The sequence below is a fragment of the Chiloscyllium plagiosum genome, chromosome 36 (genome assembly GCF_004010195.1).
Source record: "Chiloscyllium plagiosum isolate BGI_BamShark_2017 chromosome 36, ASM401019v2, whole genome shotgun sequence".
Taxonomy (NCBI): Eukaryota; Metazoa; Chordata; class Chondrichthyes; order Orectolobiformes; family Hemiscylliidae; genus Chiloscyllium; species Chiloscyllium plagiosum.
This window is the reverse complement of record NC_057745.1, coordinates 12,822,605-12,845,872: the sequence shown is the minus strand read 5'-3', so window position 1 is coordinate 12,845,872 and position 23,268 is coordinate 12,822,605. Positions and strand designations below refer to the sequence as shown.

General features: G+C 40.7%; 1 protein-coding gene across 2 annotated transcripts in view; it reads left to right on the top strand.

Annotated features, from left to right (window-relative positions):
• Positions 1-23,004, top strand: part of ubap1lb (ubiquitin associated protein 1-like b) — a 44,057-nt gene extending 21,053 nt beyond the window's left edge. For both annotated transcript variants that reach the window (XM_043677332.1, XM_043677331.1), the window contains 4 exons: positions 775-1,530; positions 12,506-12,715; positions 20,393-20,494; positions 22,185-23,004. In XM_043677332.1, the coding sequence (XP_043533267.1) occupies positions 775-1,530; positions 12,506-12,715; positions 20,393-20,494; positions 22,185-22,319 (1,203 nt within the window). In that variant the 3' untranslated portion in view covers positions 22,320-23,004. The remainder of the gene's footprint in view (positions 1-774; positions 1,531-12,505; positions 12,716-20,392; positions 20,495-22,184) is intronic.
• The last annotated feature ends 264 nt before the right edge of the window (positions 23,005-23,268 follow it).

Here is a 23,268-nt window from a genome sequence, read left to right as displayed (position 1 = left end):
AAAAGACTTTGTCTATTTATCCTATCCATGCCCCTCATAATTTTGTAAACCTCTATAAGGTCACCCCTCAGTCTCCGACGCTCCAGGGAAAACAGCTCCAGCCTGTTCAGCCTCTCCCTGTAGCTCAGATCCTCCAACCCTGGCAACATCCTTGTAAATCTTTTCTGAACCCTTTCAAGTTTCACAACATCTTTCCAATAGGAAGGAGACCAGAATTGCTTTATGCTTTAGGTTTGAGACTTGGGTTCTTTCTTTCCTGCTGAATCAAAAGATTGCTCCCTTAGGCTGTACTGCCTGTATTCTTCATGTGCTACATCGCAGTCTCTGCATTATCCAAGACTGACAGTTATCTGACTCTGAGGAACTCCAACAAACTCTTTTGTTTACACACTACGTTACAGAACACTGATCTCCGGTGTAGAGCTGGTTAGTAAAAATAACGACATTTCCTCTCAGTGTTGACAGCATGTGCCTGCTGAATCAGAGTCCCATCATCCTACGGCATCATCAAATTATTAACATAGGCATTCTCATTTAAAAATACTCCCACGGTATTTTTGTTATGTAAGAACATGAATTAAATTCTGAACTATTGCTATTAATTTCCAGAGTTCTGCCCTATTTCCATTGTTACTTTAGCAGCCGATTCACAGTGGTCCCAGAGAAGAAGGACTAAGCAGATGATCAGAAGAATCCTTATGGAAATTCAACCCTAATGTCTTTAGCACAGCTACTACATTGTTTTCGACTAATTTAATTTGCTATCTCTTGCAGTACGATTTTACTCTGGAAAAGAAGATTCTAGAATGGCTGCGAGACTGTTCCCTACGAGAGCCTCCAAGGCTTACACCAACATGTCCACCATTTTGGCTTGCGTTTTCCGATCTTGAGGAAGAGGATAAAGGTGACATGAATAATAATTCCCAGCATGCTAAAGTTCAAAATGACCACATGATTTTGCAGACCAAGAAGTTCAGAAGTTTCAGTGTGACAGACATTAAATATGTTCGCTCTAAACCTGTATACAAGTCAGACTCCGAAAGTGACGATGGATACTCAGAGGATGATGAGCTCTCATCGTCTGATGAAAATGAAAAGCAGAGGTTTCCTTCAGTGCCACATCTCAGGAACAAATTTAATCTTCATTCCAGATTGCTAGATGGGAGACCAGCTTCATCCCCTTTCTGTTTGGATAGCCCTTCCAGAAGCCGACAGTGTGAGAGATGTCTTAGTGCCAGCTTAACCCGACTCCCTCATATCACTAGCCATAGGTCATCTCCTCTTTGCAACAATACTGATGATGAGGAAGATGTTCAGAGGCTTGGATCAAACTGGTCACAGGGACATACACCAAGAAAACTTTGTAGAAAATCTCTCTGTCAGCACCAAAACAAAAAAAATGGGAAGAATATGAACTCAGAGCAAATTATGATTGGAAGTCCACCATTATCATCTGCACGATGTCACCTGGAAAGGTCATTGATGTTCAGAGCAAGAATTCCACTCAGAAAACACAAATCACCGCTTTCGGTAAGAATCAGTGACATCTTTTTGCAACCGCAACGTGGCATTATCCTGCTTGAGGTCATTCTTCTATGGAAGGTTAGATACAGTATAGTTATATTAGTTACTTCATCAGTGGTCGTCAGAGTAGGAAATCTGCAATCCTTACCTGGTATGACCTACATGTGACTCCAGGCACACACCAACGTGTTTAATTTTTAATTGGCATCAAAAGTCATTCAGTTCAAGGGCAATTAGGGATGGATGCCCACATCCCCAGGAAGGAATAAGAAAATATTTCTCAGTCACAAAATCTGGTATGTTTGAGAATGCCCAATGATTGTGAAGAGAGGAATGCAATTTCTCTTCTGATGATAAGTGGGGGGCATTGGAAATCTTATTGCTAACCCGTTGATGAAATTGCACTTCAGGGATCATTTGGTTCTGAACCAATTATTTCCAAGACACTATCAGTGCTTCTTTAGCAATTGATATCTGCTTACTTATGATCACCCCTCGGAGCAAGTGAACAAAAAAAGACATATGTGAATAAAAAATATATTTAAAGTTAATTATCTTAATTAATGTATCCGTAAATTTATCAGGATATATTTGGTAATTAAGCCTAGGTGAGGATCAACAATCAAATTGAATATTCTACTCCATGTAGAAGGGAATTTGTCTCGAAGCTCAATGTCAGGAAGCACCTGAGAAATGTGAAGTTGTTCTCTGGTTTCACCCCTCTGCCCAACAGCAGCAAGTATCTTTGATTGGTGTCTCTATTGATGTAAGATTTAGGATAGAAATAGGGGGAAGAATGAATTGGAAGCAGTGTCTTACTTTTCTCTGGTTGATGTTATAATACTGGGCTAACTAGATTAATTTTTAAACCAATACACTGTGATCTCTCTAAACAAAAATAAAAAGTTGCTACCTCTCTTGGTAAAACTTGTTTGCTTCTTCCCTTTGCAACTGGAAGCATCATTCTCTATCTGTTTGATCTATGGGATAATGTCACTCCTAAGGAAGTTATGATAAACAGGCGGCACAGTGGCTCAAGTGGTTAGCGCTGCTGCCTCACAGTGCCAGGGACCCATATTCGATTCCAGCCTCACGTGACTGTCTGGAGTTTGCACATTCTCCCCGTGTCTGCGTGTGTTTCCTCTGGGTGGTTCGGTTTCCTCCCGCAGACCAAGTGAATTGGCCATGCTAAATTGCCCATAGTGTTAGGTGCATTAGTTAGAAGGAAATGGGTCTGGGTGGGTTACTCTGCAGAGGGTTGGTGTGGACTTGTTGGGCTGAAAGGCCTGTTTCCACACTGTAGGGGAATCTAATCTTTGCAAAACACTGGTTTGGTTTAAACTGAAATACGGTGCCCAATTCTGGACAATACATTTTAGGAAGGAGGTGACAGCTTTTAAAGAGGATGCAGAAAGTATTTACAGGAATGGTTCCAGGAAAGAGGACTTCAGTTATATCAATAGATCAGAGAATCTCGAGCTGTTCACCTGAGAGTTGAGAAGATTGGATTGAAGGTGTTCATAATTCGGAAAATTTAGGCAGATTACAGAGAAACCATTCCCATTGGAGGAAGGGTCAAAAATTACAAGATACCAATTGAAGGTGATCAGGAAACACAAGGGAAAACATGTTTACATAGCATGTAGCTGTGATCTGGAATGCAGTCTGAAAAGGTGGTGGATGTCGATTCATTCATGGCTTTCAAAAAGAAGCTGAAGGGGAGAAAAATTGCATATCTGCTGGAAATGGCTCAGAGAGTGCGATGAGCTAAATTTCTCTTGCAAATGAGCCATCCATCAATGGGCCAAATATCATCCTCCTGAGCTGTAACCATTCCATAATTTGAATTTACAAATGACATTTTGCTGAAAAGGACACTAAAATGTTGAGCCCAGATACGTAGATAATAATTCAAGTCAACTTCTCAAACTCAGTTAAGAGGCTCACATTTTCATCCTTGCTACACAGTTGGTAAAAGTCAGGTCAGTTAATAAAAAGATCCAGATTGTTCTGTTCACATCTCAACATGTTCATCACACACTTTCTTACCATCTTCTAGTTTTGATTATGATTACGATTGTTTCATGTTGTGTTAAGAACCGTGACATCTCAATGCTTTATTCCTGCATCACATACACAATCCAGAGAAAGCCTCTTGAGGTTTTTTTTGTAGTTTATAAGCTGCTAATATCCATTTTCAATCACATCACCTTTACAACAGAGTTACTTGTACATTCATGTCTTTCCAATTGGGATGACAGCCAAATAAATAATTATACATTCAAAAGAGTTGGCCAGGGTACAGTCAAGTATGAATTGTATCTCCTTCACAGGCTACTAAATCAACTCAGTCCCACAAGAATTTTTAACAAAATGTTAACATTATTATTGCAAAATGGAGTTATCAACCCATCATACTTCAAAATTGGAGATGACAACCTCAGTCTTGAAAGAACCAGACCAGAGTAAATACTTGGAGAAAGTGAGGACTGCAGATGCTGAAGATCAGAGTTGAGAGTGTGGTGCTGGAAAAGCACAGCAGGTCAGGCAGCATCTGAGGAGGAAAATCAACATTTTGGGCATTAGGAATGAGGCTTGTGGGCCAAGGGGGCTGGGAGATAAATGGGAGTGGGTTGGGGCTGGGGCGAAGGTAGCTAAGAATGCAATAGGTGGATGAAGGTGGGGGCATGATGATGATAGGTCGGAAAGGAGGGTGGAGCAGATAGGTAGGAAGGAAGATAGACAGATAGGACAGGTCTAGAGGGTGGTGCCGAGTTGGAAGGTTGGAACTGGGATAAGGGGGGGGGAAGGAAAATGAGTAAACTGGTGAAATCAACATTGATCTCATGTGGTTGGAGGGTCTCAAGGTGGAAGATGTGGTGTTCTTCCTCCAGGTGTCGGTTGGGAAGGGTTTGGCGATGGAGGAGGCCGAGGACCTGCATGTCCTTACTGGAGTGGGAGGGGGAGTTAAAGTGTTCGGCCACGGGGCGGTGGGGTTGTTTCATGCGTGTATCCTGGAGACGTTCTCTGAAGCATTCTGCAAGTAGGCTTCCCTGCAGCAACTGGAAGTAAACAAGGAGTTAGTTATTCTGGGATGCTTTGACCTTCCTCCTGATGGCTGGTCCAGAGCAGCTTTGGAAACTGCTTGGTCAGGCAGACCCAGTGGAGAAAATGCTTGAACAATAAGAAAACTTCAGATAGTCAGTTGGTATTTCAGGATATTGAGTACTGCTGGAAAAAAAATTCTCAAAGTACTGAAAAGACTTTGCCATGTATTAGATGCCTCATGTAGTATATACGGGACCATGGGAATTTGTTTAGCTGACAAAAATGTGTTCTCACATATTGCTCCTGTTTCAGCTAAACAAAATAGTCAACATCATTCTCTTTTTCATCCCTTAGAGCAAAGTCCGCCCAATCAGAGTTAATCCTTGGTTTAAATTTAAGCAAAACCTTGCCATTAATTGTCAATCATCATCTGACTGGCATATTCTCCAATGTCAATGCTTCCAGAGCCAGCTTGCCAACCAATCAGCATTCTCTTCTCATATGGTATTAAATGTTACTCTCCTTTTCCTTGGGATTCTTGCAAATGTCCTGATGAGGGCAAAATGAAAAGCTTTAATAAAATGTCTCCTTTTGCAGCAATACTCAAGAGAAACTTTGTTAATTACTACTACTTCTCGTATTGCTCCATTGTGTTCTGGCTGAGCTTCTAAGTTCACAATTTGCCCACAAGTACGGCATTACTTTCTTGCAACTCTTCACGACAGACCCTGCTGACTCGGTATTGGAAAGGATCTTTATTAATAGGTTTCCATGTTCCCAGTTGTCTCTCTAAACTGCTGACCTTGAAGCAGCAATTTGAAACTGCAGGGTGTGAATGTCAAAGATGGAGAGTGAGCCTTGTTGGATGTTTAGTTTGATTGAAAAGTATGAAGTTGAAATTGGTCTATCTTCACTGAGAAACAGAGAAGAAAGGGAACAATCGATTTGTGACTGACTTCTATAATTCCCCAGCTGTTTATAAATCATTATACAATAATCTGACCCCGCAGGGTTAATGTTGAGGCCAAATTAGAACATAGACCATAGAGTATTACAGCACAGTACAGGCCGTTCGGCCCTCAATATTGTGCTGACCTGTGAATCCAATCTGAAGTACATTTAACCTACACTATTCCATTCTCGTTCATATGCCTATCCAATGACCATTTAAATGCCCTTAAAGTTGGGGAATCTACTAATATTGCAGGCAATGCGTTCCACACCCCTACTACTCTGACATCTGTCCTATATCTATCACCCTTCAATTTAAAGCTATGTCCCCTCATGCTAGCCATCACCATCCAAGGAAAAAGGCTCTCACTGTCCAAACCTATCTAACCCTCTGATTATCTTACATGTTTCAATTAAGTCACCTCTCAACCTTCTTCTCTCTAATGAAACTAGCCTCAAGTCCCTCAGCCTTTCTTCGTAAGACCTTCCATCTATACCAGGCAACATCCTAGTAAATCTCCTCTGAAAGCTTTCCAAAGCTTTCACATCCTTCCTATAATGTGGTGACCAGAACTGTACGCAATACTCCAAGTATGGCCGCACCAGAGTTTTTGTATAGCTGCAGCATGGTTCTGAAACTCAATCCCTCTACCAATAAAAGCTAACACATCATATGCTTCTTAACAACCCTATCAACCTGTGTGGCAACTAGATCTATGTACTGAGATCTCTCTGCTCATCTACATTACCAAGAATTTTATCATTAGCCCAGTACTCTGCATTCCTATTACTCATTCCAAAGTGAATCACCTCACACTTTCCTGCATTAAACTCTATTTGCCACCTCTCAGCGCAGCTCTGCAGCTTATCTATGTCCCTCTGTAACCTTCAACTTCCTTTGTCACTATCCACAACTCCAATGACCTGAGTGTCATCTGCAAATTTACTAACCCATTCTTCTACGCCCTCATCCAGATCATTTCTCAAAATGACAAACAACAGTGGCCCCAAAACAGATCCTTGCAGTACACCACTAGTAACTGAACTCTCCGGGATAAATATTTCCCATCAACCATCACCCTCTGTCTTCTTTCAGCTAGCCAATTTCTGATCCAAACCGCTAAATCACCCTCAATCCCATGCCTCTGTATTTTGTGCAATAGCCAACCATGGGGAACCTGATCAAATGCCTAACTGAAATCCATATACACTACATCAACTGCTTTACCCTCAGCCACCTGTTTGGTGACCTTCTCAAAGAACTCAGCAAGGTTTGTGAGGCACGACCTACCCTTCACAAAACTGTGTTGACTATCCCTAATCAACTTATTCCTTTCTAGCTGATTATAAATCATATCTCTTATAACGCTTTCCAACACTTTACCCACAACCAAAGTAAGGCTCACAGGTCTATAATTTCTAGGGTTGTCTCTACTTCCCTTTTTGAACAAGGGAACAACACTTGCTATCCTCCAGTAATCTGGCACTATTCCTACAGACAATGATGTCATAAAGATTAAAGCCAAAGGCTCAGCAATCTCCTCCATGGCTTCCCAGAGAATCCCCTCCAGTAATCTGGCACTATTCCTACAGACAATGATGCCATAAAGATTAAAGCCAAAGGCTCAGCAATCTCCTCCATGGCTTCCCAGAGAATCTGAGGATAAATCCCATCCAGCCCAGGGACTTACCTATTTTTACACTTTCCAGAATTGACAATACCTCCTCCTTGTGAACCTCAATCCCATCTAGTCTTGTAGCCTATATTTCAGTACTCTCCTCAAACACATTATCTTTTTCTAGTGTGAATACTGACAAAAGGTATTCATTTAGCGCTTCCCCTATCACCTCTGACTCCATGCACAATTTCCCACTACTATCCTTGACTGTCCCTAACCTTACTCTGGTCATTCGTTTATTCCTGATATACCTATAGAAAGCCTTAGGGTTTTCCTTGATCCTATCTGTCAATGACTTCTCATGTCCCCTCCTGGCTCTTCCTAGTTCTATCTTTAGATCTTTCCTGGCTAACTTGTAATTCTCAAGTACCCTAAATGAGCCATCACATCTCATCCTAACATAAGCCTTCTTCTTCCTCTTGACAAGAGATTCAACTTCCTTAGTAAACCACGGTTCCCGCGCTCAACAACTTCCTCCCTGCCTGACCAGTATATACTTACCAAGGACCCGCAGTATCTGGTCCTTGAATAAGCTCCACATTTCAAATGTGCCCACCCTCTGCAGTTTTCTTCCCCATCCTAAATCTTGCCTAATTGTATCGTAATTGCCTTTTCCCCAGTTATAACCCTTGCCTTGCGGTACATACCTATCCCTTTCCATCACTAAAGTAAACATAACCAAATTGTGGTCACTATCATCAAAGTGCTCACCTACCTCCAAATCTAACACCTGGCCAGGTTCATTACCCAGTATCAAATTGAATCTGGCCTCGCCCCTTGTTGGCCTGTCTACACAGTGTCAGGAAACCCTCCTATACACATTTGACAAAAACTGACCCATCTAAAGTACTTGAACTATAGTATTCTCGGTCAATATTTGGAAATTTAAAGTCCCCTATAACAACTACCCTGTCACTCTCACTCCTATCGAGGATCATCTTTACTATCCTATCCTCTACATCTCTGGAACTATTTGGAGGCCTATAAAAAACTCCCAACAGGGTGCCCTCTCCTTTCCTGTTTCCAATCTCAGCCCATACTACCTCAGTAGACGAATCCTCAAATGTCCTTTCTGCCATCAGTTGAACACGTGGCTATAGGGATGGTGCTAATACTGTCCTTGACTAACAATGCCACACCACCCCCTCTTTTAACATTTTCTCTGTTCTTACTGAAACATCTAAATCCCGGAAACCATTAACCATTCCTGTTCCTGCTCTACCCATATCTCTGAAATGGCCACAACATCGAAGTCCCAGGTACCAACTCATGCTGCAAGTTCACCCACCTTATTCTGGATGCTCCTGGCGCTGAAGTAGCCACACTTCAAACCAACTTCTTGCCTGCTGGTGTATTCTTGTGATCTTGAAACCTTAGTTCTGACTTCACTACTCTCAACCTCCTGTACACTCAAACTACAACTTCAGTTCCCATCCACCTGCTGAATTAGTTTAAACCCACCCAAAGAGCATTAGCAAATTTCCCCCTCAGGATATTGTATCTCTCTGGTTCAGGTAAAGACCATTCTGTTTTTAGAAGTCCCACTACCCCAGAAAGAGATCCAATTATCCAGGAATCCAAAATCCTCCCTCCTGCACCATCCCTATAGCCACGTGTTCAACTCCTCTCTCTCTCTCTATTCCTCGCCTCGCTAGCAAGTGGCACAGGCAATAAACCAGAGATAACAACGTTGTTTGTTCTAGCACTATACTTCCACTCTCGCTCCCTGGATTTCTGCCTTCCTGGATCTCTCTTTCTATCTATGTTGTTGGTGCCTATGTGGACCATGACTTGGGCTGTTCCCCCTCCCCCTGAAGGATCCCGAAAACATGATCAGAGACATCACAAACCCTGGCACCTGAGAGGCAACACACTGTGAGTCTCACTCATTCCCACAGAACCTCCTATCTGTCCCCCTAACTCTGGAGTCCCCAATGACTAATGCTCTGCTCCTTTTCCCCCTTCCCTTCTGAGCAATAGGGACAGACACTGTGCCAGGGACCAGAAATTACTGAGTGATAGCGTGTATGTGATGTCAACACTTCGTGATAATCATCATACAATTCAAAATATTGGTTTGCATTAATGCATAATTAAATAAAAATACATAAATACTGATAATCATTTCCTTTCAAAGCTTGTGATGTTAAATGAACTATTAAACCAGAATTCAAATAGCTCTTGCTACTTGTTATTTTTAACATGACTTATTATGACCTAGTGGCCCCAATTGTTATGGGTAATGCCTAATTATGTTAGTACAGCACAATTCAGATCCACAGCAGAAGCTGGGCTGAATAGACCATAATTGTTATGTATCTTTTGTTACTGAAGTGATCTTTTACTAAACGGAAGCACACAATGTTACAGTCTTTGTTTTAACAATAAAATGAAAAGAAAGTTTATTAACAAGAGAACTGAAGATAAACAAAGGGAAAAGCCCTCTATTCTTTTATAACATTGATTCAAAGATTTTTAAACACTTAGTTGAGAAAACCTGAGCACACTTTATAGATGGAACATAAACAATGGCTGTGTATTGGAATCGCTACACCTTGGTATTGCTTGCAAATATTATCCACAGAAACAGATCCTTCAGTCCAACTCGTCCATGCTGATCAGATATCCTAACTTAATCTAGTCCTATTTGCCAGCATTTTCCCATATCCCTCTAAACCCTTCCTATTCATATACACATCCAGATGCCTTTTAAATGTTGTAATTGTACCAGTCTCCATCACTTCCTCTGGCAGCTCATTCCATACACGCACCACCCTCTGTGTGAAAACGTTGTCCCTGAGGTCCCTTTTAAATTTTCCCCGTCTCAGCCTAACGTATGCCCTCTAGTTTTGGACTCCCTTGCCCCAGGGTAAAGACCTTGTCTAGTTATCCTATCTATGCCCCTCATGATTTTACAAACTTCTCTTAGCCTCCAACGCTCCAGGGAAAATTGTCCCAGCCTATTCAGCATCTTCCAATGGTCCAAACTCTCCAGTCCCGGCAACATCCTTGTTAATCTTTTCTGAACCCTTTCAAGTTATTGCAATTCTTAGATTATCAAGTATTGTACCTACAGCAGGACCCAGTCCAGCTAATTTCCAAGGAAGGGAGACTCTCTCTTTTCATACTTGATGGGTGTGAAATAATTAAAATTGATCTCATCTGCTAGAACTGGATGTAATTCTTTCTTAATGATCATTATTGTGGTTATTATTAATCCCCTTGATTTAGCTTCCTTCCAATGCTGTACTATCCCTGACACTGCTTCAATTCTTTTTTTTAAACGTAAAAATCTTGACTTCAGTTATTTTCCATCAACTGTATCCTAATGCTCTTGCCTAAGATTAGTAATAACTTCTTAGAGACATCGAGTAATGGAGGTGTACAGCATGGAAACAGACCCCTCGGTCTAATGCGTTCATGCTGACCAGTTATCCTAACCTACTCCATGACATGTGGATGCCGGTGTTGGAATGGGGTGGGCAAAGTTAAAAATCTCACAACGCCAGGTTATAATCCAACAGGTTTATTTGGAAGCACTAACTTTTGGAGTGCTGCTTCTTCATCAGGTGGTTGATTCAGCAGCATTCCAAAAACTAGTGCTTACAAATAAACCTGTTGGACTATAACCTGGTGTTGTGGGATTTTTAACTTTAACCTAATCTAGTCCCATTTTGCCAGCACTTGGCCCATATCCCTCTAAACCCTTCCTATTCACATAACCATCCAGATGCCTTTTAAATGTTGTAATTGTACCTTCTTATTCAAAGATAGTTTTATTATTTCAAAGTTATTTTATTCCATCAACAAACCTCTTAGCACTTCCCCCTTGATGCATGCTTTGCTCTTGAATGACTTGCAGTCACAGACTGAAAATGAAAGTCAGTGTGAAAAGTTCTTCCCTAAACCCTCTGGGTAGTTCCCCTAAGGTACTCTGGGTAATTTCATCTCACTTGGAATTATAGGTATTCTAGGTTTTAAATGCTTATTGTTCATTCTAAACATACAGACAACGCAGACATGTGGTAAGCAATATTGAAATGCATAAACATAAATCTCACACTTTCATCACAATGATGAAAAACAGTGGTGGGTCTTTTTGTGGGGTCACATCCCTTAATAATTGGCCCAATTTTTTTTTAACCCATTAATGCATTAGGCACAGCTGCTTGGCATGGATCTAATCTCCAAGCAGCAGCAAGTAGTCAGAAGGCTAACTTCCATTTTTGCTCGCAGAATATGCCACATGATTAGGACTATAGAATGATCAGAAGGACCAAATTATGAAAAGTTGCCAAGCCATCTTTGACAATGTTCAGATGAAAGGACATTGATCTGAAACATTCGCTCTGTTTCCCTCTCCAAAGCTGCTGGATATTTTCAGCCATCTCTATTTTTAGTTGAAAATCCTGCTTTCACAGGAGATGGCATTCAATTACAACACACATCTGTGAAGCTGATTAAAAGCATTCACACTTTGACTCAGTGGTTAGCCTCACAGCACCAGGGACCTGGGTCCAATTCCACCCTTGGGTGATTGTCTGTGTTGAATTTGCACATTCTCCCTGTGTCTGTATAAGTTTTACTCCCACAGTCCAAGGATGTGCAGGCTGTCTGGATTAGTCATGGGCAATGCAGGGTTATAGAGAGGGGTGTGGGTCTGGATGGGATGCTCTTTGGAGGTTCAGTCTGAACTTAATGGGTCAAATGGCCTGCTTCCACACCACAGTATAGGGATTCAGCATCTTCCTTGTCCAATGATAATCATGCAACTGATAATGCAGAAGAGAGAATGGGACAAGTTTCAACTGAGCACTTTTTTGATTTAATTACAGCCCATTTTTAAAAAAAATCAAATATTAAAAACACAGTTTTAAACAACTGTGCCAATGCAAAAGTAAGAGAAATGGCTTACAAATTTAATATTAAGTATATCTCCAAGTGTTTAGTCTCAGTTGGAATTTTCTCTGCAGACATTGCAACAAGAAAGAGGAATTATGTTTCAAAACTGTAAAACACTGCGAGTTCATCCAAGATCCTGGGACAATTGGCAATTCCGGTAGTCGATTCGCCTCTTCTTTGCATTTCTAAGTATTTGCTAACATTAGGGAGTGATGCTACTGCTCTAGGATGTGATATTAGATAGGGACACTCAAAACAGAGAAACGTGAAACCAAGGCAGATTTAAATAAAGAGTAAGCCCTCTCCTGGATGAAAACAAACAAAACTCTTTTGTCGATCTAAAGGTTCTCTGTATGAAATGCACTGATAGATATTTTGAATGTTTATTTGTTCTTTTGCAGACCCTCAGTAAGCATTCCTGCCTTCCGGCGCCTCCATCAACTCCAAGACCTTTATATTCCCACAAAATTCTCCCAGACTCTACTGCTGACCTACTACTGGCACTGAGTCAAAAAGAGCAGGACCTCATCCAGCCACTGATGAGACAGGGCTATCCGATAAGCAGAGTGATTTGGGCGATCCAGAATGTGGGACAACAAAGCAGAAAGCAGGTGAGTTTAGCTCTCCTTGTTAAAGCACGGAACATCATACCAAAATCTATCTTTATAAAACTTCTTTTTTCATGTTTACTTCCAAAGTGTCAAATAGTGTCACAAGCAGAAATCTCGAGCTGTCCAAGGTTTGTGGGAAGAAAATGAGAGTATGATATTCAGATCAAGGATCAGACATCGAATCCTAACAGTGCGGAAGCAGGTCATTCGGCCCATCAAGTCCACACCAACCCTCCAAAGAATATCCCACCCAGACACACCCTCCTATCCTATCTCTGTAACCCTGCATTTCCCATGGCTAATCCACCTAGCCTGCACATCCCTGGACAATTTAGCACTGCCAATCCACCTAACCTGCATGTCTTTGGGAAGGAAACCCACATAGACATGGGGAGAATGTGCAAACTCCACACTGGCCATCACCCGAGGCTGGACTCGAACCCTGGTCCCTGGTGCTGCGAGGCAGCAGTGCTAATGACTGAGCCATCATGTCACTTAGTTGAATAGCAGAGCAGGCTCAAAGGGCCAAATGGCCTACTCCTACTCCTAGCTTGTATGTTCATTATTACAAGTTGGAAGGGTGGTCACTCTCACAGGTGAACAAATTGGTCAAGCTGACATCAGACCTTGAATTCCAGCTTCGAGTTGTGTTGGATTTTGCAACACCCTCAGGGAGGGGACCCTTGAATGTTTTTGGTAATGAGGGAGGGAGGGGGTACTGAATTCAGTCCTTTGTTTCAATACAGCATGCCTGACGAGAGGCAAGGACTGAGTGAATTGGATTTCCCCAGCCCACAGTATTTTGCAACTGCAGGGCAGCACTGGGTAACATCGCTGAGGCACCTTGGCATTGGGGGATCATTGGGGTGAATTTTTCAGTTTGGGTTGGAACTGCAATGTCTGGATCAAATGCAGGTCCTGAACATGCAGCATTTTGGGAGCGCTGATTGGCCACTTTACAGTCAGAAGGATCCTCATCATCCAATTAAGGGTGGCCTGCAGGCTTTCAAAATTGGATAGCCAGTACAACCTGCAGGTAAGAGACAGCAAGAACATACTCAACTTGATGCACCCCTCTCAGTCCCATTAATGTAGATATATTCTAATCAACCTGTTCAGAGGTGTCATCGCACATCTCTGGAGCAGGTGGGACTTGAACCCAGGTTTCCTGGCTCAGGGGCAGCGATACAACCACTGTGGCACAAGAGCTCCGAGCACCTTTATTGCATTAAAAATTAAAAATGGGTTGTGGAAGTGAAGCTCCTCAATGGGACAATCTGCTGCCAAAGCTGTAAGCAAGTAGGACTGGCCTCAGTGCCCTCTGTCTGTGATAGGGGACTGCTTCCCAGTACCTCCTGAGGCCATGAGTGAGGGTGTGGCTACAGACTGACTGGAAAATTCCAGCTGGTTTCTACTCATTGGCTTTAATTGTCCCTTCAATAGACTGAGCAAGCTGGCTGCCTCTGGAGAATGCTGACGAGTCTGGGCTGAGGCAGGGGACCAGCATGCCAGCTAGAGTGGGGGTATTCCACCCTCCCTTTCCACCAGCAGTTCAGAGTAAAGGTTGTAGGCAGAAATGGGAACTGCAGATGCTGGAGATTAGAGTCAAGATTAAAACGGTGCTGGAAAAGCACAGCAGGTCAAGCAGCATCCAAGGACCATGAAAATTGACGTTTCAGGCAAAGGCCCTTCACCAATAAAGTAAAGGTCATGCCCAAGGTCCTCAGCTGAAGGTCCCTCCATTCTCGCAGAGGGAAGGAAATGTGGGGTCTGAAGTACCAGTCTTGGATCCTGTCCTTTTGCTTGATTGGGGAAAGCAGAATGGGGACATAAGAGGCTGGTCCATCCCTTCCTCTGGGAGAGAGAGAAGCAAGACACTTAGAGAAAACCATGAGTTGGTCTATCCGCCTCTCTTAAACCATAGCAGAAGCAAACCAGCTGGTGACCAGAACCATCTGAACCTGTTAATCAAGGAAGGAAGTCACTTGTCCAAAATCTCCAGTGGCAATAGGAACAATCTCAAAAAACTCAACAAAAAGCCGGGGAGTCAATGTGTCCTTGATCATCTCTCCAGAAATGTGCAGATTAAACAAAAAAAACCAAAGAACTGCAAGTCATGGAAATCAGAAACAAAAACAGAAACTGCTGGAAAAACCCAGCGTTTCAGGGCCAGTGACCCTTCCCCAGAGTTCTGTTAAATCTGCTTTCTCGCAATATGTGCCGAGTTTCTCCAGCAATTTCTGTTTTTTGTGTGTGTAGATTTAAAAAAAAAATCTATGAGGGTCATGGACAGGGTGGCCAGGAAGCAATTATTCTACTCAGGTGCAGGATCAATAATGAGGATCAATAATCATTATTATAAGATGAAAGACAGGGGGTTTAGAGGGGAGTTGAGGAAAAATATTTTCATCCAGAGAGTGGTGAGGATCTGGAATGCACTACCTTGTAGGGTAGTTGAAGCGGGAAATGTCACCACCTTTAAAAAATGCTTCGGTGGCACTTGAAGTATCATAACATTCAAGGCTATAGTCTGAGTCCTGGAAAGTCGGGGCAGTGTAGATAGGTAATGGTTTATTGTTGTTTATACAGATTTGAGGGGCCAAAGGATCTCTTCTGCATGACTCTATAAATATCTGCAGTCAGAAATTGCTAATTTATAAATGGCAACATTGTTTTAAAACAAATTCCAGGATACATATAAAAACATTCTGAATTAATAAACTCATGCCGGTTTCCTTGCAGATAAATATTGTCAAAGGAATTCTGATGTATTCTTGGGTTGCAATTTGGCCATTTGAAATTAACTGCTTAACTAAATTAAACAAAGCAGATTAGCTTGCAAACATTAATCTTTTTCTGCACTACTCGTTAGAAATAAAGTTCTATGCTTAATGGGCTCGAATTTACCATAGCCAATGAATGAATCGTGCCATCAACATGGCCATTTAGTTTCTACACTCGTTAGTACTGGAGATTGCTGTAAACATGAGACACAGTCAGTATGGTGCTGTCTCGAGGGTATATGGCATCCATGTGAAGAAGACCATGTGTACCTACTTCACTAATTACACAGAGTACCATGAAGAACCATGGAGTATTGGAATCAATAAATGTCAATGGAATGGTTAACTCAATCACAAATCAAGCACACAAAGCAAAATAAAGAGAGATAACCAAAGTTTGGATTAAATAAGTGAAAGAAAGAGGCAGAAAGAAAACATTAAGAAAAACATTTTTTAAAAACCTCCAAAGCAATTAAAATCTGAAAGAATGAGACCCCTCACTTGTAAATATATATTTTCAGTGGCAAGTGATTGATTGAAGTAAATAAGACTTATCACACTGTTAAAAGGGGTACTCAAACTGAAATGAACAAACACTAAATTTCTGCAACAAGTTTGTCTTTTTCCATGATATCAGGAATGGAACTTCATGCTATCTGAAGCATTTGACTGGGGTTTCAGACAGCGACATGCTGGTTTGCAGTTTACAGAGGAATTGCACATCTCAGTCAGTGTCTTATGGATTTTCACATCAGCACTTGCCTAAAGTTGTGGTCTGATTTGTGCCTAAAAGATGATAAGTACTAGTAACCTTTACTGTTATATCCCACAGAACTTACTGGAAAAAATATCTTGGCAATAGTCATTACAACTGATGCCATTTTATTCTGGCTCAACTAATTCCACAGTAAAAACATAATGAGAGAGATTTAAGCTGGAAACATTTTTTGGCTTTGTTGACTTTTGTTTGGAACCTTTAATATTCAGCCTTAGAAATTCTTGACATTCTGAATGTGGATGTTTAGAGAGCGAGGAAAGAATACTCAGCTATTAGGAATAGTTTTCTCTTGGAGAGCTGTTTCATTTGTAGCTGCCTCCAGTTTTCAGATTTGCTCTTTGTGTTTGACCTTGATTTCACTGACAAAGCATTTCAAATTGCTAATGTCAAAGAGTAAGGGATGTATTATTAATTTTGACAGTAGAAATAATCCAATAGCCTAAAAATGAATTTAAAGTTCATGATTCCTTTTGTATTTAATTTTACTTTCCTGATATGCTGTCAGGGTCACACACTCTGTGTGAATCCACAAAGTATTGCAAACCATCTGCATTTGCAAGCCCTGCCCTCCTAATTAAGCTGAAGATTTATAAACCAGAGCTTCCCAAAGCAGAAATCACTTCCCAAGTGGGATCACAAGCTGAAACGTTGGGATCAGGAGCTCGAGGGCAGCAATGGCTGCTGTGCAGTTCTGACCAAGTTATAACATTATGACAACTAACCTCTCGAGCTGTCTGCTCACACTGAGGGGTGATATTATTACTGGAGAAGTCAAACCCTGGACTGGAATCAGCTTGATAGATCCTATCTTATGTTTTTTTATTATTTTAATAAGGTGGTCTTTCCCTGAAGCACACACAAATCACACTATTTATTTGTAGTACAATTCAAAACATACATTAAAAACATAATCCCATTTTTCCCATCAGTTTATAGTACTCAAGTACCAGAGAGAATTTGTTTCTCCATCATGTTAATAGTTTTAACTTAAATGTCTCTTTCAGTCCTTTTCGTGATAGTTTGGTAGCCTATTCCTTGATTACGATAATAGTCAGAGTCATGCAGCATGGAAACAGACCCTTCAGTCCAACCAGTCCACGCTGACCATGTTTCCAAACAAAACTAGTCCCACTTCCCAGCAATTGGCCCACATCCTTCGAAACCTTTCCTATAAATGCACTTATCCAAATGTCTTTTAAAGGTTGTAACTATACCTGCATACACCACTTCCTCTGGCAGTTCGTTCCACACATGAACCACCCTCTGTGAAAAAAAATTGCCCCGCATGTCCTTTTTAAATCTTTATCCGACCTGAGCTTAGACATTCTCAACTTTAAGTAAACGTTCAGGATTCAGGTCTGGAGCATTCTACCGCTGCCCTTATATTAAGGTAATCAAGTTCATAACATTTCTGAACTAACTTTTATCTTTATGAAAATTTGCTTCATACATCAATTTCAACCTGGACATCTACAAACTGACGAATGTAAGTTTTCCAAGCTGTGAGTTTTTTTCCCTATGCAAAAAACAATTCATGGTCCTTCTAAACAGAAAACAAGCTAATGGTTACTCTGTTCACTTGTAGACCTCTCACAATAGAAACAAAAATACCTATTGTCACCCCAGGGACACCCCCTGTTTCATTATGGTTTCATAAAAATCATGGCTGCAGAATTACTGACAAGTTTATCATTAAGCTCCATATATACATATATCAAAACTCACATGCCATTAGTTAAAACACAAATGTAAAATAAATGGTATTAAAATATATTTTAAAATACCTTACAATGGTGAAATGTGGAATGATGGTGGAATTTCAATTCAGTAAACAGGGAATCTTGGAATTAAGAGTCTAATGACGACCATGAAACCATTGTTGGATTGATGGAAAAACCCATCTGGTTCACCAATGTTCTTTTGAGAAGGAAATTTGCCATCCTTACCTGGTCTGGCTTACATGTGACTCCAGACACACAGCAATGTGGTTGCCTGTTAAATGCCCTCTGCGCAATTAGGGATGGGCAATAAATGCTGGCCTAACCAGCAACGCCCTTATCTTGTGAGTGAGTAAATTTTTAGAAAGTGTAATGACAATTTTTAGAATTCAAAATGGAGACACAGAGGAAAAAATGTTTTGGAAACACTGATCTAAACAGCTGTAGAGTGAGTAAGTGTTACTGCCCTGAATAAAAACAGGCATAGCATTTTAAATGATGAGCAAAATGGGCCTGACTGAAGAATCAACGTTTCTGTATTACACAGTGGGCAACACTGACCTGCTGAATTCACAAAGCTTCTACAAATTTATGCACTTAAATGACAGTCATTGAGGCATAGGGACACCACAGTGCTGTTAGGAAGGTGTTCCAAAATTTTGACTCATTAACAATAAAGGAATGGTGATATTGTTTCTTATCAGGATGGTTATCAGTTGGAGTGGAATTGGTTGGTGGTGTTGTTCCCATCATCTATTGTTGAAACTTTATTGCTGGAACAGCACAGCAGGTCAGGCAGCATCCAGGGAACAGGAGATTCGACGTTTCGGGCACAAGTCTCCTGTTCCCTGGATGCTGCCTGACCTGCTGTGCTGTTCCAGCAATAAAGTTTCAACTTTGATCTCCAGCATCTGCAGACCTCACTTTCCCATCATCTATTGCCCTAGTATACCTAGATAGTGTAGGTTTTGGGTTTGGAAATCTGTCGCACGCACCTTGACAAATTACTGTAGTGCATCTTGGAGGTAGTACACGTAAGTGTCAGATAAACAGAATTTACTGTATCAAACTAGCTCCAATTTGAAGCTACACATGTTAATGCAAAGTGTTCGGTTCTTTGCTGACAGAAGGAACACGTTAACATTGCAGATCTTTCAAGTCAACAAAATTGAAAGCAGTCATTGCTTTGTTCATACCTCAGGTCAATGCCCTGACCAAACAGGATCAACCTGCCTTGTTAAAAGTTTAAACAAAGCTGTAGTCAACTGTCAGTCATCATCTAACTTGTGCATTCTTTATGGCAACATTACTACCAATCAGAGTCCACTTGCCAGCCAATCAATACAGCTTCACACAGTATGAGTGTTATTTTCCAGTTCCATTCATATTTCTTGCAAATTGTCCTGACGAATGGAAGACAAAGAATGTTGACAAAATGTGCTCTTTCAGCAATACTCAACAATTTAGTTTTGTCATCTGAGTGAACATTAAATTATTTTTCTTATTTCCTTCTGATTCTTTACTTATAATCAATGTTCCCTCTAAGCTGCATGTGCAGCTGCTCCTACATTCTGTGCACGGCGATCAGTGTGCCAATGTGGTTCACAGTATTGACTTCACTCAGAAGTCTCTGCAGAAGAAAGAAAATAGAGGGAACGCTGCTTGTAATCAAATAATGACATGCAGTAAAATACCTGAAATAGTTTGAGAAATAAATAACAAGATCAATTGGACAGATAAGAGTGATGCACTTTTTCATAGAATTCCTAGAGTGTGCAAGTAAGCCACTGGGCCCATTGAGGAGGTGAAAGTGAGGACTGCAGATGCTGGAGATCAGAGTCAAAAAGAGTGGTGCTGGAAAAGCACAGCTGGCCAGGCCGCATCTAAAGAGCAGGAGAGTCAATGTTTCGACCATAAGCTCTTCATCAGGAATGGCCCATCAAGTCCATACTGACCCTGCAAAGAACATTTCACCCAGGCCTACCCACTACCTTATCTCTGTAACTGCACATTTCCCAAGCTAAATTCACCAAGGCTGCATATCCCTGGACACTATGTGTAATTTAACATGGCCAATCCACTCTAACCTACACTTCCTTGGACTGTGGGAGGAAAGCAGAGCACCCGGAGGAAACCCACACAGACACGGGGAGAATGTGCAAACTCCACACAGTCACCCAAAGCTGGAATCAATCCTGGGTCTTGGCTCTGTTGGGCAGTAATGCTAGCCACTGAGACACTGTTCCAACATGCTTGCACTGATTTTATTATTTAAATAGTCACCAATGTTCATGAGTTTTCTATAGTGTGATATTTGCAGTCTAACAGTATAAAGTAATGTTGAGGGTGTTTTTCTGTATTATTTTCAATCTTTAATTGTATAATGATTTTGTACCAGATCCTCAAGTATCTGAGTGCCTGGGACCGTCTCTGTAAAGAGGGCTATAAGGAAAGACTTGTCGAAGAAGCCATGGAGTTCTTTCAGAATTCAGAGGAAAAGGTCTGAAACTCATCAAAGTCCCTTTACTTGCACTTTTTTAAATTTATGCTGTCCTTCAAATATCATATTGAAGATGCAACCTGTCTAATATTTTACCAATAATGTAAATCTAAAATTTTCTAGAAGCAATAACATTTGTATTACATTTATAATTTCTTACATATATACATTTTGTTAGAACCTAATGAGATTGCCACTGGTTTTATAATTGAAAGATTGCTTTCAAAGTGCAGTCACAATTGTAATGAGTGCAATGTTGTGACCAATTTTCACACAGCAAGATCCTAAAAAGCAAACTAATAAATGGACAGATCAATGTGTTTCTGTGGATGTTCTTCAGGGAGGAATGTTGGCCAAAACATCAGAAGAACTCCCTTCCTTTCTGCAAATAGTGCCTGGAGAAATATTTACATCCACCTTCACAATGGTTCACAATTAGCACTAAAATCTCAGTTCAGATTATGTACTCAACTCATGGTATGTGAGTTGGTATGCTGGAGTACAATTTGATTCCACTATCTGACCCAGAACTAAGATGGCTACCAGTGGTTCAATGATGCAGCATTCCTTTGCTATCACAGTGAAGTGATAGCCAGGTTTCCTAGCCAAGTTCATAATGAGGTCTGAACCTTAAACCTCTGACTCCAGAATAAGAAGGATACAAACCAACCCAAATATTAACTATTTATTTCAAACAATTTACACTTCAACTAAAATAATAGATAGATATATGGGCAATTATCTGTTGGTGTTAATATTGACAGCTTTGGAGACTACAATGTTATTTAAAATGACTAATCCAATGAGGTTTAATAATCTTTAATCAAAGTAATTTAGTGTGTTCAGTTCATAAATCCTGTTTAGCAGTTGCTTTGAGTTGGACTAGCATTATATTAATGATTTTGTGCAGTTAATTACCCTCCTTTCATGAACAGAATAGCAATATAATTAAGAATTGAATAGGTTACTTATTGCAATTCACCAGCTGATAGCCCTAAATATCTTAATCTGTTTTGATTTTGCGAGGCAGTGCAACAGACAAATTCAAGTGTGTCTTAATCTCTGTCTCTTATGGACTCTTCCACACTGTTGTGCACTTGTTATATTGCATTGTTTCTTGCTGTTCTGATTTATCTCAATTAAGCGCAAGGTCTTTCACCTTTAAATTAGCCTCTTTGAGTGTTAGCTTACAATGTCAAATACAGTTGTGGAAAATAATTTTCTTATTTAAATGCTTCAGACAAAGGATAATTATAAATGCTCACCACCTGATAGTTAAAGTGCTCCTGTCTTTCTCTGCAAATGAAATCTGTGGTACCAAAATGTAAGCAAGCTGGAAATATTTAGTTTGTGGTCATTCTGCAAAATGTATAAAACCAGCTCGATTTGTTTCTAATTCAAAAGGTCTGGTGAAAGTTTTACAACAAGGTCCTTCATAATGCCGGAGTATGCAGAATTGTGAGATCTAAGATATTCGAAAGCTCCTTACTCGCCCGAAAATAAAGCCTGATGATTCCCTGGGGTCCCTTCTGTTCTCAGTTTAGATTGTGCGATAGCACCACAGTTACTCTTTTGTCTGGATTTCATTACCATGTCCTACAAAGATGTCCAAAGCAGATAATAAGTTCCTTTTGTTTGCTGCCAAACTTGACTAACTCCTTCTTCCTTTCTTGCACCCTTTTGCACGCAGGCAGCAGAATTTCTGACATTAATGACACAGTTCGATGAGATGGGTTTTCAGCACGATGATATTAAGGAAGTTCTCCTCATCCACAACAATCATCGAGAAAAAGCATTGGAGGAACTTATGACACGTGCCAGATAGTTGGAAAAAGTTACGATTCTACCTGCTCTGGTTTTTGTATTGCACAGTTAAGCAGTCTAATCCCTGACCATCTTAGATGTGGCATTTGTTTATTTTTATCCTTTTGTTAAGTATTTGAAAATGTATCTGCCCTAATGCAAAATAGTGAGAGATTGCACAGCTCTGATGTGCAGTGGAATCTGGGTGTCCTAGTGCATGAATAGCGAAAGGCCTATTGGCAGGTAGGGAAGGCTAATAAAATATTATTTTTTATTGCAGTGGTAATTGAATTCAGAAGTAGGGAGATTATGCTTCAGTTATATAGGGCTCTGGTAACTCCGCAACTAGAGTACTATGTATAGTTTTGGTCACTTTAATTAAAAATGGATACAAATACATTGGAAGCAGTTCAGAGAAGGTTTACCAGACTAATACCTGGAATGGGTGTGACATCTTATGCAGAAAGGTTGGACAGACCAGGCTTTCATCTGCTGGAGTTTAGAGCTGACTTGATAGCAATGCTTAAGATCCTGAGGGGCCTTAACAGGGTTGATGTGAGAAGGTTTATGTCCTGTTATGGAGAATTTAGATCCACAGCTCACTGATGAAAAGTAAGGGGTTGCTTATTTCAAGCAGAAATTAGGCAAACTGTTTTCTCACAGAGTTGAGAGTCTTTGGAACTTACTTTGTGAAGGGGCAGTGGAAACAGAACCTTTGAATATTTTTAAGGCAGAAATAGAATTCAGAATAAATTTACTAGGATGTTGCTGGGTATAGAAAATTTGAGTTATAAAGTAAGGCTGAATAGGCTGGGACTTTTTTAACTGAGGCGTATGAGGTTGAGACAGGAGACCTTTATAAAAATTTATAAAATCATAAGGGGTATAGATAGGGTACAGGTAGGTGTCTTTTCTATAGGATAGGAGATTTCAAGACTAGGGGCACATTTTTAAGGTAAGATGAGAGGGAG